The sequence below is a fragment of the Lissotriton vulgaris genome, chromosome 8 (genome assembly GCF_964263255.1).
Source record: "Lissotriton vulgaris chromosome 8, aLisVul1.2, whole genome shotgun sequence".
Taxonomy (NCBI): domain Eukaryota; kingdom Metazoa; phylum Chordata; class Amphibia; order Caudata; family Salamandridae; genus Lissotriton; species Lissotriton vulgaris.
This window is the reverse complement of record NC_141696.1, coordinates 1,257,525,135-1,257,549,892: the sequence shown is the minus strand read 5'-3', so window position 1 is coordinate 1,257,549,892 and position 24,758 is coordinate 1,257,525,135. Positions and strand designations below refer to the sequence as shown.

General features: G+C 46.2%; 1 protein-coding gene across 1 annotated transcript in view; it reads left to right on the top strand.

Annotated features, from left to right (window-relative positions):
• Positions 1-24,758, top strand: part of GTF3A (general transcription factor IIIA) — a 69,107-nt gene that overhangs the window by 24,692 nt on the left and 19,657 nt on the right. Inside the window, exons 4-6 of the mRNA XM_086935169.1 lie at positions 16,512-16,600; positions 17,322-17,395; positions 19,487-19,570. Coding sequence (XP_086791295.1) covers positions 16,512-16,600; positions 17,322-17,395; positions 19,487-19,570 — 247 coding nt within the window. The remainder of the gene's footprint in view (positions 1-16,511; positions 16,601-17,321; positions 17,396-19,486; positions 19,571-24,758) is intronic.

Here is a 24,758-nt window from a genome sequence, read left to right as displayed (position 1 = left end):
GGATGGAACTAGGAAGAAGTCCTGGAAGGTAAGGGGACAGAGTCTCGGTCACTAGCCAGTGACTGTGCTGGATCCAGGAGGGAACCAGATGCTGTCGCCGCAGTCAGGTGAAGGAAGGGTCGCTTCTCTCTGTAGCTGCGCGGACCAGGAGCTGCTCTTCACGACCAGGCTGGAGGCACGAGCTGTCCCACGTAGTCTGCTGCTGTTGGCGGTGTTGGATCGTCGATCTGGTCAACAAGCCTTGGCTAATGCAAGCCACGCGGTGGAACAAAGATGGCGTGTGGTGCGGACCACGAGGGTCCGGGGTGCTCCTCTTTTACAAGGAAGCAAGGGCCAGTCTGGGGTACCAGACCAGCAGTGGTGAAATCGTCGGATCGTCGTCGTCTCGGAGGTCACTGGCCAGCCGGCAAGTGACCAGACAACAGGAGATGCAGCAACCAGGCAAAAGGGCCCCACGCAGATCTCGTGGATGCTGGGGGGCTGGTCTTTGGTGCAGGAGCTGCGTCGGTGTGGGGATTCTCAGACCCCAATGCACTCACTCGAGGATCCCTCGGCGGTCGTGCTGGAAGCGCTGTGCAGGTTTCTCAAGATGGCCGTCTCCACGTTGCTCGTCGCACCCACGGGTCCCAGCTGTGATGTGGATAGAGGTCAGAGGAGTCTGGAGGTCCCGGTCTTGTTGAGCTGAGTCGTCGGGTTCCGGGAAGGAAGGACTTGCAGCAAACCGCACAGGAGCTTGATGGTGCCTGCGAAGCAGGATGGTCCCTCCCTGACCATTGGGGAGATTCTTCAGTCTTCTGATGTTCAGGCGGTCGAAGGTCAAGAGTTCTTCGTGGAAGTTGTCAAGATTAATCTGATTTGGAATGGGACCAGCTCCTACCTTTATTCAGCTAAAGGGGGCTGCACTACGACTAGGTCCCTCCCCTGGGTGGGACCAGGAAGGGGGGTGGTTACACCCCCTATCCTTTGTCCGGTCTTGCGCCAGCTCTGGGACGCCCCAGGAACTGGTTTAGACCGGACTATGCACTGGGACACCTTGTGTGCCCCAGGCATGTCTCATTCCTTTCAGCCCTGTCCTACCTAATACAGAGTCCTGTCTGGGGTGGTGCTAGCACCTCCCAAGGCAGGAAACCCTTTGTCCAAGCCTCCCTCGCTGGAAGGACCTCCCAGCAGCAGGAGGTCAGACTTGTGTCTGTGGTGGCAGCATCCATTTTGTGATGCTGAGGCTCGAGTTAACTTTAACTGGGGTTCACAGTTACATACATGTCGTGTCCCTCTAGAAGGGTGGAATGCTACCCCCGTCGCCAGAATTGGGGGAGGGGGGGGGGAATTGGGATCATTTTTTCAAACAAAATGTTGCAGTGTACTCTTGAACCAATTTCATTGAGTAATTGCGAGGCTGCCCTTTTTAAACTGGTTCTGCTCCTAAATTTTACACTTACTGGGCTTTTAGTTTACCGTCCGCCTGGCCCGTTACAGTCCTGGATTACACAATTCTTGGATATTATTGCATCGACTTTGGTTAACTCCAGTAATCTTTTGATTCTGGGTGACCTAAATATTCATCTTGAGGATCCTAAGAACAATATAGGCAAATACTTTCTTGATGACCTTGCGGCAAATGAATATAATGCTGTGGAAAGAGGGTCCCACCCACAGCGGTGGTCACTTATTGGACCCGATATTGTCCAATCTCCCGCATATTCATTGTTTTCCTGCTTTGCCTTTACAGTGGACGGACCATTTCTTATCAAATTTAGTTTGGCCATCCCAGATACTTTTACTCCTTCCATTAAGACTCTCAGGACTGGGAAAAGAGACTGGAAAAAGTTAGACATGAATCACCGAAATAATGCCCTGGATGGTCAACCGTTGGGCGTTTTCCTGGATTCAGATGATATGGAATCAGTGTCACTCAAGGTAAACACATGGCTTAAGGAGGCGATTGATTCTTGTCGCGCCCTATCATACAAAAAAGTTAGAGTCCATAAATCTCCTGTGTTGTGGTTCAATGAGTCACATAAAGCAGAGAAATCCAAATGTAAGAGGTTGGAATGAATTTGGAGGAGAGACTATTCCTTAGAAGCAGGGCTCACTCACAGGAATTAATTAAAGGAATATCATAAGGCCTGTGCTACAACTAGGGCGGGCTATGATGCCAGGACCATTGCTGAGGCAACTAATAAATCGAAAATACTATTTAACCTAGTTAAAGAACTTGCGGGTGCCCAAACAAGTGCGAGCCCTCTGCCGTTGAGTAGTGATCAATGTGAGGAACTTGCCCGTTTCTTCACAAAGAAGATTGACGCTATCTACTTGGATATAGCAAAGCAGCATCTGGTGTCCGAAGACAATATTATTGATCATACTAGCAATATTGATCTGGTCACCGCTTTTCAACCTTGCTTGTAGTATGAGCCCCTTACGATTTGGCCTGAGATTAATGTGCAAGGCCTGAAAGATATTTTAGGCAAATTTAAAATCTGGATCGCCAGCTCATCCACTTCCAATCTCGGTACTTAAACGTTTGGACATTCCTCAGCTTTCTGAGATTTGTAGAGCATTCAACCAATCGCTATTAAATGCAAATGTTCCAGCGTTGTGGAAACATGCTATGGTAATGCCACTGCTGAAAAAGCCATCGGCCGATCCGAAGATTCTTGCCAATTTTAGACCCATCTCCCTTTTGCCTACTTTCTCAAATTTTTGGAACGGCATGTTCATTATCATCTCGCCCAGTTCACTGAGGCAAATGCATTACTTCATCCATCCCATCAGGTTTCCGCCCAGGATTCTCCACAGAGACGACTTTGTTGGGCGTTACAGAGAATCTACGCCTTATGTTGGACAGAGGGGACACAGCTGCGCTGATACTTCTTGATCTCAGCGCAGCATTTGACACCATCTCTCACACTATACTACTCAGCGAACATTTCAAATCTTCTCACTCGGCTTCCTCTAATACTCATCTGTCGCCGTATGGGGTCCCTCAAGGTTCGGTACTCAGTCCCTTGCTTTTTAACCTATGTTTCACCTCTCGCACAGATTGCCGAACAGGAAGGTTTGACTATGTTTATGTATGCTGACTCGCAAAATACGTTTTCGCTGTCAAATTCAGAGCAAGCGTCACCTTCCCTCCTTCAATCAAGCTTAGGACAATTGCCAAGTAGATGAGTGATAATTTGCTCAAATTGAATGGCGGGAAAACGGAGGTCCTTATACTGGGTCCTAAGCAGGACCTCTGGAGTCCTAGACAATGGCCATCGGATATGGGAGCCCTTCCAATTCCTTCTGACCAGTTGCTAAACTTGGGGATGACTATTGACAAATGCCTGACTATGCAGACCCAGGCTAGGAAGTTAACTGCTTTGTTTTACCATTCTAGGCTGGCTTAAGAAAATCATTTGTCTTCTGCCAGAAGACTCACAGAAGTAAGTAGTGAATGCCCTGATCACTTCTAGGTTAGATTATTGCAACGTCCTCTATCTAGGGGCGTCACAGGTGGTCATTAGAGGCCTTCAGCTTGTTCAAAATGCTGCGGCTAGGCTGCTTTGTAAATGTCATAGAAGGGAACATATGTCAGGGCATCTCCGTTCTTTACATTGGCTAAGGGTGGAGAGTAGAGTTAAGTTTAAAACTGTTATATGCACAAAATAAAATGGGGTATAGCCCCGAGATACCTTCAATCTCTGGTGCATCTGTATACCCCGTTTCGCTGTTTGCGGTCCTAATCACTTGACTATTTTAGCTTGCCCAAGATTCGCGTTTCCAGAATGGGAGGCAGGTCCTTTTCTTTATTGGGTCCAAAACTGAGGAATTCTCTGCCATTGAATATCCGAAGGGAACCCAGCTATGCCCACTTTCGCAGAGTCTTTAAGACCTGGCTATTTGATCAATAATTTCCCTTTGATTCTATAGGATTGAAATTTTTTAGCTGTGTAGCCTACTGTCTCGTTAGTGCCGGGAAACCCTTGTTTGGGTAGCTGTCACGCTCTATAAGCCAAATAAATAAATATGGAAACATCTAGCTGTAACCTGGCGTCCTTGGAGATTGCTACTCTCACCACAGAGTATGTCCTTGTACCTCTTCACAGGAAGGTTTTGGCTCCAGTTGACTGTCTTATTACTAAGTGGATACTCCCACTTTACCATACCAGACTGTGAGAAGCTGCCTGGTATTTGATTTATGTAAGTGCGCACCTTGAACCAGTCCAGACAGCCCTTATTGTGATTTTAAGAGGTCTTAGACAACTTTAAATGCTCTCAAAGTGGTAGCTGTGGAGAACAGTCTTCAAGCTTAGTCCAGAAGGAGCGTAAAGCAGCTTGTCTTACCAGAATGCAATCCTATAGTATAGATTAAGTGAGAGAACCACACAAGGTATTCATAAAACGGTAAGAATTTATTATATAATCCACTCTAACACATACAAATATCTCCTGGATGGAGAGAAGCACAATGCACACAATACTTTGCAAAGAAACACAGTAAAAAGCACACAATACACAGTGGACCCAAGGGGGGGGGGGGGGACCAAACCATATACTAAGTGGTATTAAGAACCACAACTCTGGCCAAGACCATGTCGATAGGATGTAGAAGTGCTGGGGACCCAATGAAACGCCCAACATGAGCGACTAGGTACCCCACGGGGAGCGTGTGCAGTGTGGGAACACAACGGCGTGCTCTGTACAAGTTTATGTGTAAGTTGCGGTTGGATATTTAAAGGTTAAGGACCATTCCCAGTGGACCCTGAAGAAACCCCATTAAGACAGAAGGTTGGAGATCCACCCCACCCGTGGATACCTTAGTACCTACACCAGGGAAGCTGTGTGCATAGGTGTGAAGTGGTGTCTGAACCGCCATCGAACCCAATGGAGGACTTGGGGTAAGTGCCGCTGCTGAAGGAGGAGAAAGTGTCCGGTGGAATCCAAAGGTAGATTCTAGATGCGAGGTACCTGCAAGCAGAGGGGACCGTGTCACTTGGGAGTGACCAGGGGACTTGGAAGATAAATGACCTCCAATGTCGGGTGTTGCAGGAGAGATGACAATAACCTTGACTCTGCAGCTGTGAGGACCAGCTGTCCCTCGTCGAATGTCGAGTGCTGAGGGGCCGTGTGCGGCAGAAGCACCAACAAGCCTTGGCAAATGCAACCAACGCAGAAGTCGAAGGTGCAGTGTCTGGACCAGCAAGGTTCATGGGACTTGCCACAAGCAGGGGAGCCCAAAATAAACCCTCAAATTGACCCACAGGGCAAAGGCACTGGAGTCGCGAGAGGACCTCCAGCAGCTCACCAGAAGATGCAGGCCATGATTCAAAACGATGCGGTGTTGCCAAAGATTCTAGTCACTGGAGATGCTCTAGGTTGGGGCTACTTTGAACCCGAAGATGATCTTGGAAGTAAGCAAACAAGCCTTTGTAACTGCATGTTGACGCAATGCACAGGGGTTCAGTTATTGCAGCCCCCATGAGGGATACTGGCCTCCAACTTGGTGAGAGGGCAGGGCAGGCCTCGAGAGCTGTGGAGAACCACCACCAGCTCCGGATCAGCAGATTGATGGACTTGTTTGTGGTGCCTGCAAATGGAGGTAAGAGACTTTCACTTCAAGGGAGATTCTTTCAGGTGTAAGTGATGCCTACAGGCCTTGGAAGGTTCCTGTATGGTGCACAGGCACAGACTATGGAGCAGACTGGAAGGGAGATTAATCTAGCCCAAACTAAGTCCAGTGAAGTCCAGACTGCCCAGAAGGTAGTAGTGGTGTCTGATCACAATCTTGTCCCATGACTAATCGAGGGACCTACACCCTGTCCCAGTACTCCAATTCCTGTCTGGGAAATGCCTATTCAGCCTTCCGCTGTTCGAGCTTGGTTCAGCAGCAGGAGTGCAGAATCTTGTCTCTGGTCGACAGCAACCATTTTGTCCTGCCCGGGTCTAGAAGCTTGGCACCGGGAACACCGAGCTTAACTGAGGGGTCTTCCAGTGCTTGGTATCATACCTGCCACACCGTTTATGGTGTTTGCGGGGGGTGGTGGTATGATTCCAACATGTTTGAGACCAAACATGATGGGATTCGGTGCAGCCAGTTTCGAGATGGTCATCTCGTAATACGCGGTGCCCCTCTATATGGCACATGGCTGCTTCACTTGCAACTCAAGAGAATGGACTCCGTAGGCTGTAGGGGTGTCCTGCTCATACCCTCACACTTGGAACCACCCACCCTGCCTTCAGGACTGCAATGGGCCTGCTATAGGGGTGACATATTGGTTATAAGTGCAGTAAACCTAGATCTTTAGTAGGTGGTGCTAGCACCAACTTACTCAGGCTGCATTTGTAGGCCTGTAGTTGCATTTTGAATGGTCTCCCATGGGTGGCATAATGCATGCTTCAGCCCATGGGTGGCCTCTGGGGTACCTATTCCCTGGGTACCTAGTACCATATACTATGGACTGATAAATGTACCCAAATACTACCCAAAACAGATTAAGGGACATATCAAATAGACTGGGGTCCTGAGTTGCAGGATCCCAGTCGGACAAGTACATAGCAGCCCCGCACCAGGCAAAAGGGGGGGGGGAACCAAAAAAGCAGATCCTACACTGACTGAACTGGATGCAAGTTTAATTTCTCCTGGTCATTTCTTTGGTGTCCCATATTTTGCCTTTTTTATAGCCCGTGCAAAAAAGCCTCCGATAACCTTCATACTACGTATATATCCACTCTGATACCATACCTTTTCCTTGGGAAATTCAGCCCTGCATCAGTCTAAATATATTCTCCATAGCTTTAGCATTTGATTTGACGGCCAGGTTCTAACAATCAAAACCATCACAATAAACCTCAAGGCTTTCAACCTACACCCAGCTGTAACCAGGCCATCATGTTCTGCGGGACACCTTCCATGCCACATGTGCCCCTCCCCGCATCTCAACTGCAATGTTCCAATAATATGGAGTGACCTCTACATCACCTTTGGAAATCGGCCTATCCACTAGGAAAGCAAAGAACGGCAATAAGTAGTACACAGAATAGGAGGGGGGGGGGGGAAATCTTGTCCTGAAAATAATGGATTGCCATCTTGCGAAGCCCAATCCACTTCCTCCTACTGTCTCCCTATTGCCTGGGAAACTAGATTCCATTAAAACATTAATTGAGCATTATACACAAGTAAAGGATGACTTGGAGCAACACCAAAAACACAAATACGAAACTGATCTCTGCACTTTGCAATACCAATGGAGACGGTCAGAAGATGGGCGTTATTATCCTCATGTCAGGATAATGGGCATTACAAAGCAGCAATCCAACCTGTGAAGAACCACATCTCGTCAAACTGATGTAATTTGCCAATCGGAGGAACTTCATAATCTGTGAGGATTCTGCATTCCAAGATGATTGTATTGTTTGATACCACAATTTCCATAGAATTTATCACGTAAATGTTAAAAGATATAAATCACCTCAAGAAAAAAGTACCAATCACTGAACACACAGGGCAGCAAACAAAGACTCAACCTATGTTATGTGCATTTGTAAAGCGCACCTTCATGGAGGAGGGTGTCCTGGCTCTGTAGACCAAAGCAAGTCTGGCATGACCAAAGACTGGTGAGTGGGGTTTTTTTTTTTTTAAAGCCATGCCTTCATGATTTCTGGAATTGAAAGAGCAGCTTTGGTGCGTTATGCCTAGCCATTCCATGCTTTTGGATCGATGTAGAAAGCCCAACAGCAGACCATGGTATTGCATATGCATTAGGTGTGTGTGTGAGGAGGAGTCCTGCACAGCAGATGTGCTTAGTGGGTTTATGGAATGAGGTCTGGATGTTTAAGTAAGCTGGGGTCCAAGTTGTGTAGGCCTTTGAAGGTATATGGGAAGAGTTTGAACAAGACACGTTTGTGTGTTCAAAGCCAGTTGATCTTCCTGAGGTGTGGTTGGATGTGTAAAGTGGAGTGTCCTACTGGCATAAAGGGGTGTGTCCGTACTACAGCTCTTATGATGAGGACCTGGATGGCAATTTTGTGAGTGCGAATAGGGAACCATTTGAAGATATATTTATTCCTCCTAAGCATTGTCTGGGTGTGAAACCGGACGCGTTGACTCGGACAGTCCTGTTGCGATGGCTCTCTGATAATTCAGAGGGTATTAGCATGGGTGGTGGGGAGGAGATAGGGCAGAGTTCACCCAGGTGGTGCCCATTGGCAATGCATTGTTTCTGAAGATCCTGTTTTGTGTTCAGTTTGAGACAGTTAGGGTTCATGCAGTTGCCAAACTTGGTGTTAGGAGTTTTGCCAGAGCGGGCTCGGATTGTTTGTCGTCTGAGTAGGTTAGGATATTTATCTTATGGGTGTAGGTGATGCAGGATCATGTATGTGACGAGGAGGGTCAGACTGAACAGTTTCTTACTCCAGCCCATTCTCCAGCACATCTGTAACCTTTTCAGAGCAACCAAACCCTCAGGGTCCCAAGAAGATCTAGCCATGCCACAAATGTTTAAATGCGCACTAAGCTGGAACATCCTGAACAAATCTGCAGAGCAAGGATTGTACCATCAGATTTGAGAACCTGTATGTCAGCCCAAGTCTTACAGAGAGTTCACCCTGTCCTGCAAACGACAGGCCAATTTCCAATGGCCCATTACTTGGCAAGCTGCCTTTTCTAGCTCTTACTTCACTGAGGAAAGGAACCTTTCTCTAAGGTGATCATTCTCACCAGATTGACCCACAAAATTCTCCCAGATAACCTAAAACAACATGCAAAGCTGCATTGCAGCTATCCTGCTACTGGACTTCTCAGCAGATTTCAGCCTGGTCTACTAACTAATATTACCACTCAAACTCTTGAAAGTGCTCTGAAATGGATCTGTGCCTACCTCAAAGACGGACTGAGACTGGTAGCCATACCCCATTTACATTCAGCCCACAATGCAGCATCTCAAGGGTATCCGTTTTCTGGTCTCTTGTATTCAACCTCTACCTTTTTACCCGGTGGAATCCTTAAATCTTGCATGCTGAAACTACATGAATGATGCACAAATCAGTCTAAAACTAGGCTATCCCACGGACCTTCCACCACGACAATCTATCTTGCATGTCAATAAGATCACAAAGGATGACTGCTACGCAGTGAATGCTCAGATGCTATCTGAAGCTAAAAGTCCTTCTTACCCTTGTTTTTTAGTACTGACTACAATAGTAGTCTATACGTTGGTTTTTTTTTTTATTTTTAAAAAAAAAGTTTTATATAGCGCGAACAAGATCTTTGCAGATATCAGAGCGCTTTACGTAGAGGGATACATGATTGGGCGTACTCATACCAATAAATCACTAAAACAAAACAGTACAAATAGGTTACATAGAGGGGTACATGATGGGGGCGTAATCATACAAATCAATAAATCAAGACAGTACAAATAGGTTACATAGAGGGGTATATGAGGGGGCATAGTCAGATAGATACATCAATAAATCAAACAGTACAACTAGGTTACATACGGGGTATGTGAGGGAGACTACTCATACAAGTGGGCAAAGGGGTCAGGCAGGTAGAAGCATGTAGTAGTGTTAACAGAGTTCTAGATACTAGTTCAAGTGTATTTAGCCATGAGGATTGCTTTTACTTCTTTTTTAAAGAGTGTAGTGGATGAGATAAGCCTGGTTTCTGAAGGGAGAGAGTTCCAGGTCCTAGGTGCCATTCCAGAGAAGGAGCGCTTATGTTTTTTCCTTCCGGAATCTTCGCGGTTTCAGCAGAAGATTGTTTGTGCCTCTAGTGTTTCTGGTTCCGCCACATATTGTCAATTTCTGGGCGAGGTATCCGGGTGATTTAAGGTGAACCGCCTTGTGTGTCATGCAGGCGATTTTCAGGTGTATTCTGGCTTCAAATGGCAGCCAATTCAGGGCTCTCAGGTCGGGGGTAATGTGGGAGTGCTTTTTAGACCCAGTGATGAGTCTCGCTGCAGCGTTTAGGGAGGCTCTTAGTGGTGCGGTTGTGGTTAGGGGGAGTCCGACTAGTGCTGTGCTGCCGTATTCAATTCGGGGGATGACTATAGCTTGTACTGCGGTTTGGAAGTCTTTGGCTGGGAGGAAGGGTTTAAGTTTTCTCAGAGTATTGATCTGGAAGTTCGCTCCCTTAGTTGCCTTGCTGATGTGTTGCTGCATGTTGAGATTGGTGTCAAGTGTAATGCCTAAAGATTTTGCTGAGTCCACGATGGTGGGTTGGACATTGAGTGCAGTTAGGTGTTTAAGCCAGGTTTGAGCAGTGGAGCTCTTAGCTGGAGGTGAGATCAGAAGGAACTCTGTTTTCAGGGCATTGAGTTTGAGGTGATTATCGGCAAGCCAGGATTGGGTGCATCTGATTGTTGCGTTCAGGAGCAGGATGTCATTGGGAGATTGTAATTTGAGATAAAGTTGGGTGTCATCGGCGTACATGTGAAAGTGTACATTGGATGCTTGTAGCAAGGTGGTGAGTGGTTCCATGACTAGGTTGAACAGGGTTGGGGATAAAGAGGAGCCCTGGGGGACTCCTAGCGTTACAGGTATTGGCGAGGACATCAGGTTGTTGCTCTTGAATTTCTGCGTCCTGTTGTGAAGAAAGGAAGTGAACCACTTGAGAACAGTTCCAGATAAACCCATTCTTGTGTTTAGGAGTTCTAGCAGATTCTCATGTTTAACGGTGTTGAATGCTGAAGAGAGATCAAGAAGGATGAGGAGGCAAGTGTCGTTTTGGTCTAGCATTTGAAGTGCGTCGTCATTTATGTGCGTCATGGCCGTTTCAGTACTGTGTCCCGCTCGGAAGCCTGACTGGTGCGGGTTGAGGAGATCAAATTGCTCAATGTGCTTAGTCAATTGTAGTTGTGCGCATTTTTCTAGTAGTTTGGCGAGGGTGGGAATATTGGTGATGGGTCGGTAGTTGTTGAGGTCAGAGGGGTCGGCTGTGGGCTTTTTTAGTAGAGGTGTGACTTGACCAACTTTGAGGGAGTCAGGGATGCTTCCTTGTTGGAGAGAGCTGTTGACAATTTTAGTCCAGAGAGGGAGAAGCAAAGGGGTAAAGTCTTTTACTGCGGAAGCAGGCAAGGCGTCCGTGAGGTGATTGGATGGTTTCAGGGTGTTGAGCAGTTTACCAATTTCTTCTTCCGAGTATGTGCCAAAGGTTGACCATGTAGCATTGTTTTTTGGTTCAGCGGTTGCTGGGCACCGGGGTTTGGAATGGAGGCTTGCATCAATAAGGAGATCGCTTTTTATGTTGTCAGTTTTTTGGATAAAGAAAGCAGCGAAGTCTTCACAGGAGGGTGCTTTACTCGCAGTGTTAAGTGGTTGGGGTTGTTCCTTGGATTGTGATCTGATAAGCTCAAATAGTTTTCTCGGTCTGTTTTTTGCCTGGTCGAGCTGGAGGCTGAAGAAGTCTGATTTTATACGTTTTATTTTCCTGAAGTAGGCGTTTCTCTTTTACTTCAAGTCTTTTAGGTGCATTGCAGAGGGAGCTGCTCTCCAGATACGTTCAGCCATTCGCATGTCTCGTCTATCCTCATTGAGACTCCCGTCGTACCATGGGTTGGAGATTTTAGTAGTGACACTTTTCAGCTGCATAGGTGCAGCCTCATTAATTATTGTGGTCATAGCATTGAGATAGTGGTCAGTCAAGGTTTGAACGTCTGTATCGTCTGTCGGTGGAAGTAGGAGATTGCGCCTGTTGGGGGGGCAAAGAGCCTGGGTTGAGTTTTTTCATGTCTCTTTTCCAAACTTTCGGTTTGGGGAATTGAGTCGGGTTGACTTTAACTTTTTCATTGATGAAGAATGTGATAATATGGTGATCTGACCAGTCACAGGGTTGGATGGACTCGAGTAGGATAGAGTCCTCTTTGGAGATGATCAGGTCAAGGATAGAGCCTTTCTCGTGGGTCGGGCTGTTGCATATTTGGGTGAGGTTAAGGGCGTCGAGGAAATTTTTAAGACTATTTACTATCGCGTCATTACGATCGTTCCAGTGGAGGTTAAAGTCCCCAAGGTATATTTGGGTGAGCTGCCGCCCGGAATTGGTTGAGATCATATCCATGATTTGTTGGGAAAAGGTGAAGTTGTCCCTGGGAGGGTGGTAAATGCTGTGAAGAGAGCATATCGGTTTGCCCTCACTGATAATGTCGAGGCAGATGTATTCACAGGAAGTTGGAGATGGTAGTGAGGCGCAGTTGGCTCTCCGAACAGAGAGGTTGTTCCTGTAAATGCATGCGATTCCACCCCCCAGTTGGCCTGATCTGTCGAGCCTGATAATGTGGTAGTTGGGGGGAACTAGAATGTCCATTAAAGGTGTAGAAGATTCAGTTAGCCAGGTTTCAGTCAGTATGATTATGTCGAGGTCCCGCGATAAGAGGAGCTCTGCAATGGCATGTTTCGAGGCCGATCTACAATTGAGGAGGGTGCATTTGAGACTGGGTGTGGTGGGTGGTTCAAGAGCAAGGGGGACTCTTCTGAGGGTATTGGGGATGGAGGATCTGCTGTTTAGTGTGGGGGATCTAAGGGGATTTGCGTGTATCGAGGGAATGGTGAGGTGTGGGGTGGTTGTGTCATTTTGGGATGCTGGGTCATAGGAGCGGAGAAGGGGGAGTGTGTCGATCAGAAGTAGGGTTGTGGGTACGACGAGGACGGTTGATGCGATTGCGAGCTGGCATTGAGATCCGGTTGGGGGAGAGTTGAGTGGGAGAGTTAATTGGGAGGGCGGAGGACAAGATGGGTTGGGGGGTGAAGTTGTGTGCGGGGTTGCAGGGACGGCGAGGGGGCCGAGGGCAGAAGTTGCAACTATGAACAGGTATTGACGCCCGGTGTAGGGTGTGGGTGTCGGCCGTAGGGGAAGTGGCCAATTTGGGTGGGTGTGTGAGGGTGTCTGCTGGGGGGGGGGGGGGAGTGGCCTGTTTGGGGGGGGCGTGGGAGTGGGTAAGGGGTGTATGGGGTGTATGGAGAGTAGTTCTTTGATGTGTATGTCTTCTTTGATCTGGAAGAGAGTGGCCATGATGTTGTCCATAGTGGGGTAGGTGGAGGGGGTGTTGTCCCTCGTGAGGTAGGTGGAGGGGGATGGGGTGGGGTTGGGGGTGGTAGTCAAAGGTGAATGACTGACCAGGGAATTCGCGTGCTGATGGGAGGGTGGGCTGGTGTTCGAACGGGGTTGCGTTGTGTTAGTGTACCGGGTGATGTTAGGGGGGAGAGAAGTTTTGGGCGGGAGAGGAGTGGATGAGGTAGGTAGGAGGTTGGCGGTCTGGGTGAGGGCATTGATGGTAGGCGGGCGGATCAAGGTGTAGTCTGGGAGACTGATAGTGGTGGTGGGGGTACCGGTCGGGTAGTGGGGGCTGAGAGTAGGAGGGGAGATGAGATTGGAGGTGGCCCTGTTGTGGGGAGGGGGAGTTAGATTGAGAGAGGATGTGTGTTCTGCGTGGTTAGTTCGAGGGTAATGGGGGCTGAGTATAGGGGGGGGGATAATGACCCCTATTTATAAATAGGGGTGTTGTTCTGGTGTTGAACTAGGTTAGGTGTGTTGTGGGAGGGAGCTGTGCTGTCTGGGGTGAGTGGGGTGTTAAAGCCATCTGTAGGTGTGTGAGTAGTGTTGATGAAGAGTGTGGATGCCCGTGAGTTGGTAGAAGGGGTGGGGGTGTGGGTGGTGTATGAGGGGGAGCAATCTGTGTCAGTGTTTGAGGCGCGTGAGTCACCTGCCCGGTGCTGAACTGGGATAGAAGAGTTGCGGGTGGGAGATGGGGGGGTCCGGGGTAATAGGTGTGTCCCTAATTGAGATGTTGTTCCGCGAGTTGGAGAGGTGCTCTTTGAGAGTCGGGAACAAGTTGTCTAGTAGTTCCAGGTTCCTGTCTGTGGATTGAGATAGGACAATCCCGTTATTGTAGATAGTGATGGTGGCTCTGCCTGGAAAGAGTTGGGATGGCGTGATGGAAAGAGTTAGGCTGTGAGAGGATTTCTTGGTGGAAGAGACGGTGAGTAGGGTGTGGAACGCCTTTTGCCATTGAGCTCTGCGTGTGGTGTGGAAGATGATATCAGTGTTCAGGGATCCATTGACCGGTGAGAAGTAGGTGTCAGCAAAGGGTGTTTCATGGTGTGACCTAAGGAAGTTGTGTTTAAAGCGTTTAGCGGCTTTTTTGGTGAGTGTCGGTGGGTAGTTGATTTTATATGTGTGATTGCCGATAAGATCCATGATGAGGCGGTGGTTTAGGTGTGTGTGGGAGACTGCAATATAATGGTATACATGTACAGGAAAACAAGTACGTGAAGTACGTTACACATTAACAAAGTGGTACTAGTGATCAGTCAGCATCCCAGATAACAGAGTGTGCAGAGGCATACATACATACATAAGTTACACGGTACTGGAGTGAAAATAGTGATCAGCCAGCGTTACCAAAGTGACAGAGTATGCAGTAGAGCAAGTGCATTCAGTATATTGCAAAGTACAAGAGAGAGGTATAATACCAGTTACATGGATCAACAGTAATCCTAGGGGGCAGAAGTGACACTAGTGAGCATCCAGAACTATACGCGGTAGTAGTTGGTGTATTACAGGAGAGTAGAGAAGGGTGAGAGTGGGTGCAGGTTGTAGCACTGTGCAGAGTGTTGCATACTACAGTAGAGGTATATTGTATGTGAGGTAGCAGTCGGTGCGTAACAGGAGAGAAGAAAAGGAGCGGGTGCAGGTAGAGGAAAATGTGCAGAGTAGTGCAGAATATAGGAGAAGGTATAATACTGATGAGAGCAAGATACAAATGCAAACCACAATTTACATGAGTCAAAAATCAACATTAGTTAGCAGCCCGCGCATTACAAATGTTTAAATAGAGACAGAAGTGACATTAGTGGGAAACCAGAGATGTGAGGTAGCAGTCGGACTAATAAAATAGAATATAGGAATATGGTTCTTGGTCTTTCCTAATAAGTAAACTGCAACAGGTTCAGAACATTGTTGCACAAATACTACTTCATCTATATCCAATGGAGCACATGAAGACAGTCCTGCAAGCTCTCCACTGGCTACCAATAATGTGTTTATTTAGGACACTCATTGTGTCCTACAAAGCAACCCAAGGAAAAGATCAAGCGGCAATCCCAAAACAGGACACAATGCTCCAGATGAGCTTCAAGGATGGCCGTACTGCCTTCCAAAGAGAAATCCTTTGACAGATGTGCCTTCTCAACCTTAGCAACTAACTCGGCAGCATGCTGCCGGCCAGAATACAGAATAATCAGGAACACCTAATATTGCCTATAGTAAATGTGGCTTTAACCCAAGATATTCTTTGCATTTAGACTTTAAGAATAGTTTAGGAGTCTGTGGCACCGTGCATTTCAAAGGGGGCAGAAATGCATAGGAAACGCAATGTTCAGTGCCTGGCAAGACTGTTTGATCCTCTGTTTCCCTTATTCAGTGTTGCAAGTACGATGCTAGATTGACGTGCTTATGCTGCATCTCCAATGAAAGGAAGATTGTCTATTCATGTCATAACATTTTGTATCTCTCACTTAACTAGTGAATGTGTGGGGTGTTAGTTTTTGTGTGTAAATTTCAGTGGGTATTGCTACGGTGTACGGAATGTGCCGTGTGGTATTTCTTTAAGGTACCGTAACTTTGTTTTAGATTGCCAGTCCACCTTTCCTTCACGAGAATCACTGCTCTGGCTCTACTTGCCGGGGAGGGACCTCCATTCTTAATCTATCCTCTTGTGTGTCAAGCTTAGGTTCATCTAAAACCCTAGTCTAATGTTGTTCTTCCTACACAACTACTGTGGTAAACTCTCTACTGCTGCTGATCTGTTGTGCATTTAAAGTATAGAGATGAAGAAGTCACAATAACTGTCTTAGGTACGCTGTGACCACCAGTTAGATTCTTGCGCACACACAAGCTGGCCCATTCCATCATAACCAAGATGGACCAAAGCTTCCAAGCTGCATGTGAACTACAAGGCAAACCAACGCAATGTTGCGTGACCTGAACTGAGTTCACTAAAGCAGCTATGCACATTATACTAGACATACCCTACATGGAACCACCCCATACCAAATCTGAAAGTCCGGGGCAGGGGGGAAGGTTGAGAAATCAAAACACACTGCCCAGTCTTCCCCCTTTATCTTCATGACACAAGCACACATGGGCAAAACGACCGTGCCATCGTCTACGTACCCCTTGAACCCTCATTCATAACACCAGCGCCTCCCAGATGTGCATACCACATCTGTTGCAGCAATCATGAAACTGATGGCACTGATGCGCTAGAAGTTATTCCTCTTGCAATATTGTAGGTCACACAATTTTTCTAACCATTGTGCAGTTTGAAACTGCAAACTGACCGTTCGCCCCATTCACGGTAGCTTACAAAGGCACATTGCTCAGTAGAGGGGCACTAAACCAAACCCACCCCATCCCCCTCCCAATTCTGTTTCTAATTTTAGCCTCCATTGTACTGAATACAGTTTTGCTGTTTAGTGAATAAAAACTATTTGGGCATTTCCTTCACCACAATATTTGTTTCCCTTTTTAGTGTTATTTTGAAGGGTGTGGCAAGTCTTTCAAGAAACATCAACAGCTGACAGCACACGAGTGTCATCACACTAACGAGATGCCATACAAGTGAGTATCCTTTCCCTCTTGAAAACCATATTGCATTATATTCTTGAACACCGTTGATCTATACAAAGTAGCTGGCAATTACTCAAGGATTTTGTCAACTGATGTTGTTCTGCAAACAATTTGGGCTGCACACCACCTAATGTTCCTCTCTTCTCAGCTGTATTTCTATTATATTTTCATGTCCGCTTAAAGGAATGGCTTAATTCTCTTAAATTACTCAGTATTTCCTACATTTGCATCTGAATAGCACTTAGTTAGTTGTATAATTAAAACTATTCTTTGCTGATGTAGCAACGTTCGTGATCTGCGGAGATGAGTTCAAAGTGATCTTTATAAGTTGCCCACTTACTGCAACTACCACTATACTAGTTGAGAGAAATCAATGTATAATCTCACTCTCACAAAGGGAAACTAATCGTTGACCACATCTCATTGGCTATCGTGAACCATGTTGAGCATCAAGTTCTGTTCTAGCCAATGATCTTCACAGCTGCATATTTTTTTCTCACCCTTCCTTTGACAAGTCAAAAAAAAATGCAACAAACTACAATAAAAGAGTAGGTATCTTTGTATGATGCAGTGAGTAGCAATTGCCTCATGCTTAAGGATGAAAGTATGTTTTTTACCTTTCTGCAATGTGGTTGCAGAATTTAGGCTGTTACCCTATTTTATTGAAAACGTAATTCATTAGTCCTCACTTGTTTCTCCTTTCATTGTTTAGATGCAGTCACCAAGGCTGTGAGAAAAGCTTTCTGATGCCAAGCAAATTGAAGCGTCATGAAAAGGTCCATCAAGGTGTGTATAGTAGATTTTCTTGTTGAACAAGACTAGCATATCAGCTATCTAGAGGGTGTTGGTATCATATTCATATTTAACCCCATGGGCAGCTATTTTGTTTCCCAAACCTATAGCTGCCTGTGGGTTGGTTTATGCATATGATAACAACCATACTCCTTTCATGCCATATTATTCTGCGCTTCTTGTTTTTTCTCCAGTTAGGCAAGCAATGAGGGGCGCAAAGGCGGGCACAAGAGGGCTGTGGGCAGATTAACCTGTAGTAAGATGTGCTTCTCTGGCATTCCAACCCAGCCGCCCACCCCCCACCTTCCACACACACTCCAACCTATCATCCGAATACAAAGGCTCTCATTCAGTGCTCCCTGCAAATCTGAGCATGGAAATGGGCCATGGGACTATTGGTGAACAAAGTTCAACCAGAGTGAAGACCAAGAGTTATTCTTACAGAGGGACCCATACTGTCTGGCCCACACACACCAATCTGAGGAGGGTGTACCACTCCCAGCATGAATTAGGGGCCCGCAGGAGTGCACAATCGTTGCATAATTTTGCCAGGTGGGGACCAATGGGCAAACCCCTCCAGCAACAGGAAGGAGACCCCCGCAGAGGTAGAAGAGTATAAGGCTCTGAGAGACTGATCCTCGGCCATTACCTGACCCCACACAAAGACATGTGAAGGGGAGCAGCACATAAAGGCCCATCGGCTCTCTTAGGTGAGACAAACCAGTTCATACAACCTGGCTGTGGGTCGGGAGGGGGATGGGTAGGGAGACATATAGAGGGGGCGGGACCAAGGCTGCACTTTGGAGAAGTGCCTAATCTGGATACATTGCATAATCACCTTGTGGAGAAATTCCTTGGAGGGGAAATCGCCAAGCAAAGGTGATCCTGACCCTAACCTTGAGAATTAGGTTACAGCACACCGCATTGCATGGCATACTACTCTTGAGCTAGCGGGCCAAAAGCAAATATTGGACCTCTAATGGAGGGTAGGGGCAGCAGTGTGTAGGGTTGGCATTTGGGCTTTGATCTGTCCATTGCGGGATGAGACTAGAGGGGGAGGTCCCTTGCCAAACTGGCAACAGATGCCTTCCCTTTCGAGAGTGATGCCGTGATTGGGAGGTTGGAGTTGCCCAGGGAGATAAACCAGGAGTGGCAGAGCCCGGTTTGAAGAGAAATGTTTGAGTGGAGTGTGCTTCAGGTTGTGCATTAAACTGATGCAACGCTGACGTTTGCAGAAGGGTTTGTGTGGGTTGCGGAGGTTGAGGAGTGCTCGGAGGCAGATAATTATAATACTGGAATGTAGCTATGCATTCTTTTCTACAAAAGTAGTGCAGCCACATGACCCAGAGGAGAGATGGGGCGGGGGAGAGGGTCTTCATTGTAGTAGGGGTCGGTCAGCGGCAGCGAGATTGCCAGGCCTGGCATCAACACAGGCTGAAATGGTTGAGGAGTAACACAGTGGGTGCGAGTTCTAGTTTGCTTGGGTTTCTGCAGTGAAGTTTGCGGACCAGAAGATCTACTGTCAAGGTACATGTTGGTAGGCCTTCCAGGAAGACTGTGGAAGCTGAAGATCTCATGGGGTGGTGTTGTGTACTCCAGTTGTTTGGAAACCTTTTGAGTGAGCTGAGATTAATTTGGGAGTTTATATGAAATTATCAGAGGTGGAGTCATCACAACATTTGCCTTTGTTGGAGAAGTGGGACTAAAGGGGAAAGGTGCGGCGAGCACAACACACAGAATATGCCCTGTGGACTGTGGAGGAGGCTGTGAATTCCTTGCTGTGCCTTTGTGAGGAGGGGATATTGGGTCATGGGATCTTAGTTTTGTTGGAGTGTAGAGATTGTTGTTGAGCAACAATCTCTAATCTTTGGCTAGTCCTAGTGGCTAGTTTTTAAAATGCACAGATACATCACCTGATTTCCATTGTAAGGTATTTGGCAAGTAGAAACTGCTATGTTTTAAAATGTCTGATTTTTTTTTACTGACCATGAAAAGGGGAGGGGGTTGCATTTGAATAACCAAATGTTTGTGGGGATGCTACTTTGTATATCATGTTTATGGATTGATTTGAGACTTTCTTTGTAGGTTATGCTTGCAAGAAAGAGGATTGCCAATTTATAGCTAAAACCTGGACGAACTATCAAAAACATATGCGTGAAAGCCATGTTGGTAAGTTGTGATGTTTCTCTTCTCAAACACTGTGTAGCCTTTGAAAATGTATTCATTTGTGTGGAATTTCAGTCTACTTGTCCAGGGTACAACAAAATGCTTCCAAAACTTGCCATGTAAATTCCTAGTTCAATTTGGTGCTCTGAAGTGGGATGGCAAATACCAGCGTTTTCATGGCACTCTGACAATAACCTCTCTAATTATATCCAGATTTTGAGTCTAACCGGATGTGAATTTACCAGCGTCTTCGCAATTCTTCTATCGTGGGCTTAGAAGTAGGCAGATTGAGTTTGAATGCTCTGAGCAATGTATCGAGCGCTCTTCAAATCAAAGGGAAGTCATCCTTCTGGAAGATCATTACCAAAAGCTTCTCTCTGCAGAGGTTAGAGGCTGAACAAATCTTTTTTTATTTTCTCACTACCAGGTGAGAGGATCATAAATGCAACTCAAGAGGAACACTGTTCTGAGGAGACTGGGACATGACTTTGAAGGTGCAGTCTAGAGGTCTGGCACGCCTTAAGCGAGAAATGTTGAGAAGCACTTTATTTGAAGAGGATGGTGATATTTTGAGAGCTTATTGCTAAAGCAGACTAAAAGCTTGTCATAGAAAAATTAATGGAGATGGCATACCTCTTTAAAGGTTTTGTAGTGACGGACTTTGTGTATGGCTTCTGCCAGAAGTGCGCAAAACCAAGTGAGCTCCTTAAATCTCGATGAATTGGAAACGATGGGGAAAGAGTTCTTCATACCTAGGAAGATGGATTTACAGTAATGTGCTAGTGAGTTATTTCCAAGCTTAAATGATTACCTTGCAACTGTTGAGCAGAAGATGTCCGGGATTGTTGGAAAACGAGGCAGCATCTGTGAGGCCTGCACATATAACATGACACATTTGTCCTCCACTGGGAACCAAACACCCTAGGGCAGCGCCTGACTCTCAGAGGGTAGCGTTGCAGGGCAGTCTGAGGCTTATTTCAGGGAGGTGGTGTGGGCTAGTAATCGCCATTTGCAGGTGCGCAAAAATAACACTCAATAATTGATTGTACTTTGCTTTATAAAAAAAGACTACATTTATTAAACACACACACACACACACCACTCAATACTATACACCAATTTACAAATATACATAAGCTGATGGAATTACTTTGTGACATTGCATAATATCTCCACCCTTCAATCGGGGGGGGTGGGGGTGGGGGGAGGGTCTGGTACCACCACTCCCATGTATGCACATCATCTTGCCCCAATGCAATGAATTGGTCTTAAACCTGGAGCGAGGTCCCTGCGCACTAGCACCATCCCTGTGGCGTGCTCCCCCCCCCCCCATTAACTCAACAAGCATTAAACAGGCTACACCTGCCTTGGTGGCACATGACCCTGACTGAGCATCTCCTACTGACCATACAGGATGCACCTCTACATCTTAAGGGTTAATAGTCTGGGGTCTTCACCTAAGTGCAGCAGCAAGAATACATGTTTACGCACACTTTAATGACCGTACTCTGCACATTTTGATATCCCAAAATGCATTGCAATTACAGCCCCTAAAGGCATTACAGATCACAGGATTAAGTTATACATGCCGTCAAATACCCTAGCAAGAGTGCCTAGTCACTTAAATCCCCTTTGCTTATGACATCACCTTACACCAGTACTTTACATTGAACATCAGTCCCTCTAAAAGAAATAACCCTTAATAAATGCATTTCAGTGCAATTACACTCTTCACCTCCAGGGAATGCCCTTCTCCTGAGATCACTAACTCGGCCCTTCGCTCCTTGATGCAATTATCAAAACACCCTGAGCTGAAAAACAAAGTTCCAGCCCAGAAGGTGTTAAATGCAGATTGAGCCTTGGAGGGGTTGATTCCTTTAAATCCCCAAGACACTTGGGGTGGGACTTCATCTTCTCGCTGGGGGAGACTGCGGTGCTCCTGCAGCTCCTACCCTCCGAGGCACGCTCTCCTCCCGGAGTACCCTTGGAGAGCCTGTGGGCCCGAGTTAGCTAGACCCAGGCCCACTTCTCATGGGTCTCCCGGCAGTGCCTTGGGAGACCGTCCAGGGACCTACCTGGTCCCTGGATGGCCTGCGCCACCCCTTCTGAAAAGCAGGGTCCCTTCACTTCAGATAGGCCCCACCTGCCTTCAGGTTAGTACTACCACTCATGGCCAGGGACCTCAAAGATCCCGGCTAGGCCTGCACCACCCCTTCGCAAAACACAGGGTCACTTCACTAAAGATAGGCCCCACCAGCTGCCAAAGTAAAAGGCCACCTAGTGCCCTTTCGAAGAAGAGGCCAGCCCTGTGAACAGGTCCTTGGTTATTTGATCATTCTGAGCCAATGTCTGACCATCCCGATGTCAGTCATATAGGCTTTCAGAGCAACACTCTTCATAGAATCCTGCCGAATTATGTTTTGAATATATTTGAATATCATTGGCAAAGGTGTATAGACTAATTCCATTGGACACTAATAATGAAAGCAGTGGTTTCTCATAAATGAGGAGGATGAGCAGAGGCCTGATGAATGCAATATTGGATAGAGAAACATTCGGACCATTAGTGACAGTTTTACTTTGTCTTCCATTTGTACCCCCCCCCCCCCCCCCCTCGGAAGTGGAAAAGCATACAACAGTGTTTATGCCTGCAGATACTTATCTGTGGTTAATCTTGTGAGTAAGTGTCCAGTGCAGCCCATGTGGGGGTCTAATAGAATTAAAAGCTAACTTTGCCCATATCGGCTGCCATACAGCCATCATCTGGTGCCTTAACTGTAGCGAATTCCATAATGTCCCTGTTCAGTTCAGATTCAACGGTGCCAAAGGACAGATCTCCTAGCGCAGGTAGCCATCTTTACAATTGGTAATCAGTTTAGTCGTAGTTTCTATGAATGGGGTTTAAAAATATTTAAAACAGTGGACCCCGTTCTAGAGTCCCAAACCGATGTGGAGTAAGTATCAGGAGTAGATGTGTTTGTTATTGTAGTGTTGTATTATACAGAGGCTGGCTGGACAAATTTGTTTTGTTTATGGCCACAAACTCTCCAATTCAGCATCTGCAACCCTAAAAATGCTTTTCATTTTAGTAGTTGGAATTTATTTTTTATTTTTTTAAATCCTAAAATGTGATTGCTAACTGATTCGAATTCTGGAATGGACATGCTGTATGTATACTTCAAAATACAGAATCTGTTGGACCTGGCAGCTTTTGGAATGTCCCCGTCAAGCTTTTTGGCTTTTGCCGTCCACTTTTGATATGCGTTTGATCGCCTTCGAACTCTTTCCACTACTAAACCTTGCTAAAGTGATTGTGCTCACTCCCCTAAACATGGTAGATTTAGCTTCTACCGAATAAGCACATATAATTTACTTCATCAAAATTGGGCAGCGGGGTACATGCTGTGCACGGTCATGTGATAATGTAATTATAGCTGTAAATTCTTCAGATAGTGCTCAAAGGAAAATGAATACAACTACCCTGCGTTGTCACTCCATGTGAAAATACATCCACATTTATATCATTAAATACAAAATCCGTTTCCTGAGCCACAATCATGTAGTGCATAAGTTATTAATTCACACAGTTGTTTTCTTTAAGTGTTTATCCTTGGTCTTTATTCCATATCTTGTAATATTTGATTGCGCTTCAGTTCTTCATCAATGCTACCGACAGTTTTTGCCAACACGTGTTTAGTCTATTGGTGATTAACCACAGATTTTGTCAGGGCTACAACAAACAAATGTATATCCTGATTACTTTATATTACATCTACATTAAACCTCCACCACATTATGGGTGAGACTAACAAACCCTCAATGCACTGTTTAATGCACTGTTTAAACCATGCATGGCAACCATTCTAGTGCACTGTGTAGTATAGCATGCTATAAAGAAAAAGAAGAATAATTCGCTTCAAGAAAAAAGATAAAGGAAAAGAGCCGGAACTAAAAAGACACCTGAAATGTTAAAGTGAGCATTAAAGCAGAAAAAAGGGAGAAAGAGAAGAAACCTTTGTAAAAGCACCTTATCAACCGTGCTGATTTTAAGATGCATAGGAAAATGGAGTCCATGCACTCTTCCATTGTGCACATCACACTGTTAGACTCAACATGGACTGAGAATCTACATGTGGTATAATCCGTATCCACCACGAACAACCGTCTTCAATTTTGGATAAACTCAAATATAGTGCATGTAAAGAATATCTACATATATAGACATGTGGACTCCAATTTAAATATAATTGTTCCAAAACCCAGCCCCTAAATCATTACGAACATAAAGAACAGGCACTCGCCAGTTATGGCCCTTCCTGCATGAGGTAAGTGAGAGTTCAACTTAGATCTATCTTCACAATAGCAATAAATATCCTAAAACGACCTGTAGGAGAACACCACCGTAGTATATCTCCCCCAATCTATTCATAAGCCAATATAATCTCCTACTAACCGATAAAACATCAAGGGAATATATATCCCATGTACAATGAGCAACAAAGAGCAGAAGTGGATGTCTTAATTTAGTGGATTTCGGTGATCAGAGCGAAGACTAAAACTCTTACTAGCAGACCAGTTGTTCCTCTTCCCCCTCCCTACTCAAGTTGGATGCTGATAGCTATGCGCAGCAGACACGCTAATGCAGGTAACACACGCTGACCTTATACTAATCAGGAGCGCCTGGTAAAGGGCTCCTGATGCCATAGCATTTCAGAATTTGTTCATTTTTAACTCTTCAATTGCACTGATTTTTAAAATCCTCGCCTCACTTTACTTAAAGTTTTCCTCGCCATTTGCCCTCCCCCCGGTCCACCGCTGAGCAGTCAGTTTGCGTGGAGGGAAGCTATACACTTGCATTCACTGGTGTTGACTATACTTCCGGCATAGAAGCGGCGTAAGGTCAGCAGACCAGTTGTTCCATGCCAGTCGTCGCGCGCAGTGGACACGCCGCTGGCGTGCCAAAGGCAACCCGTCTGTGCCGGGCCTAGGGCAACTCCCTGCCCCCCCCTGCCGTACCACCAAAGCCCTCTATGCCAAACCGCTGTCCTATACTTTGGAACAGCTCATATCCATATTGGAAAACAACAAAACAAACCCCCTCGCTTTTGCCCCGCCCTCCAACTCTAGCTCCTAGACCAACCTTCTTTTTAGTGCCCCTTCTGCTCCTTTTTTTTTTAATTTTAATTTTTTC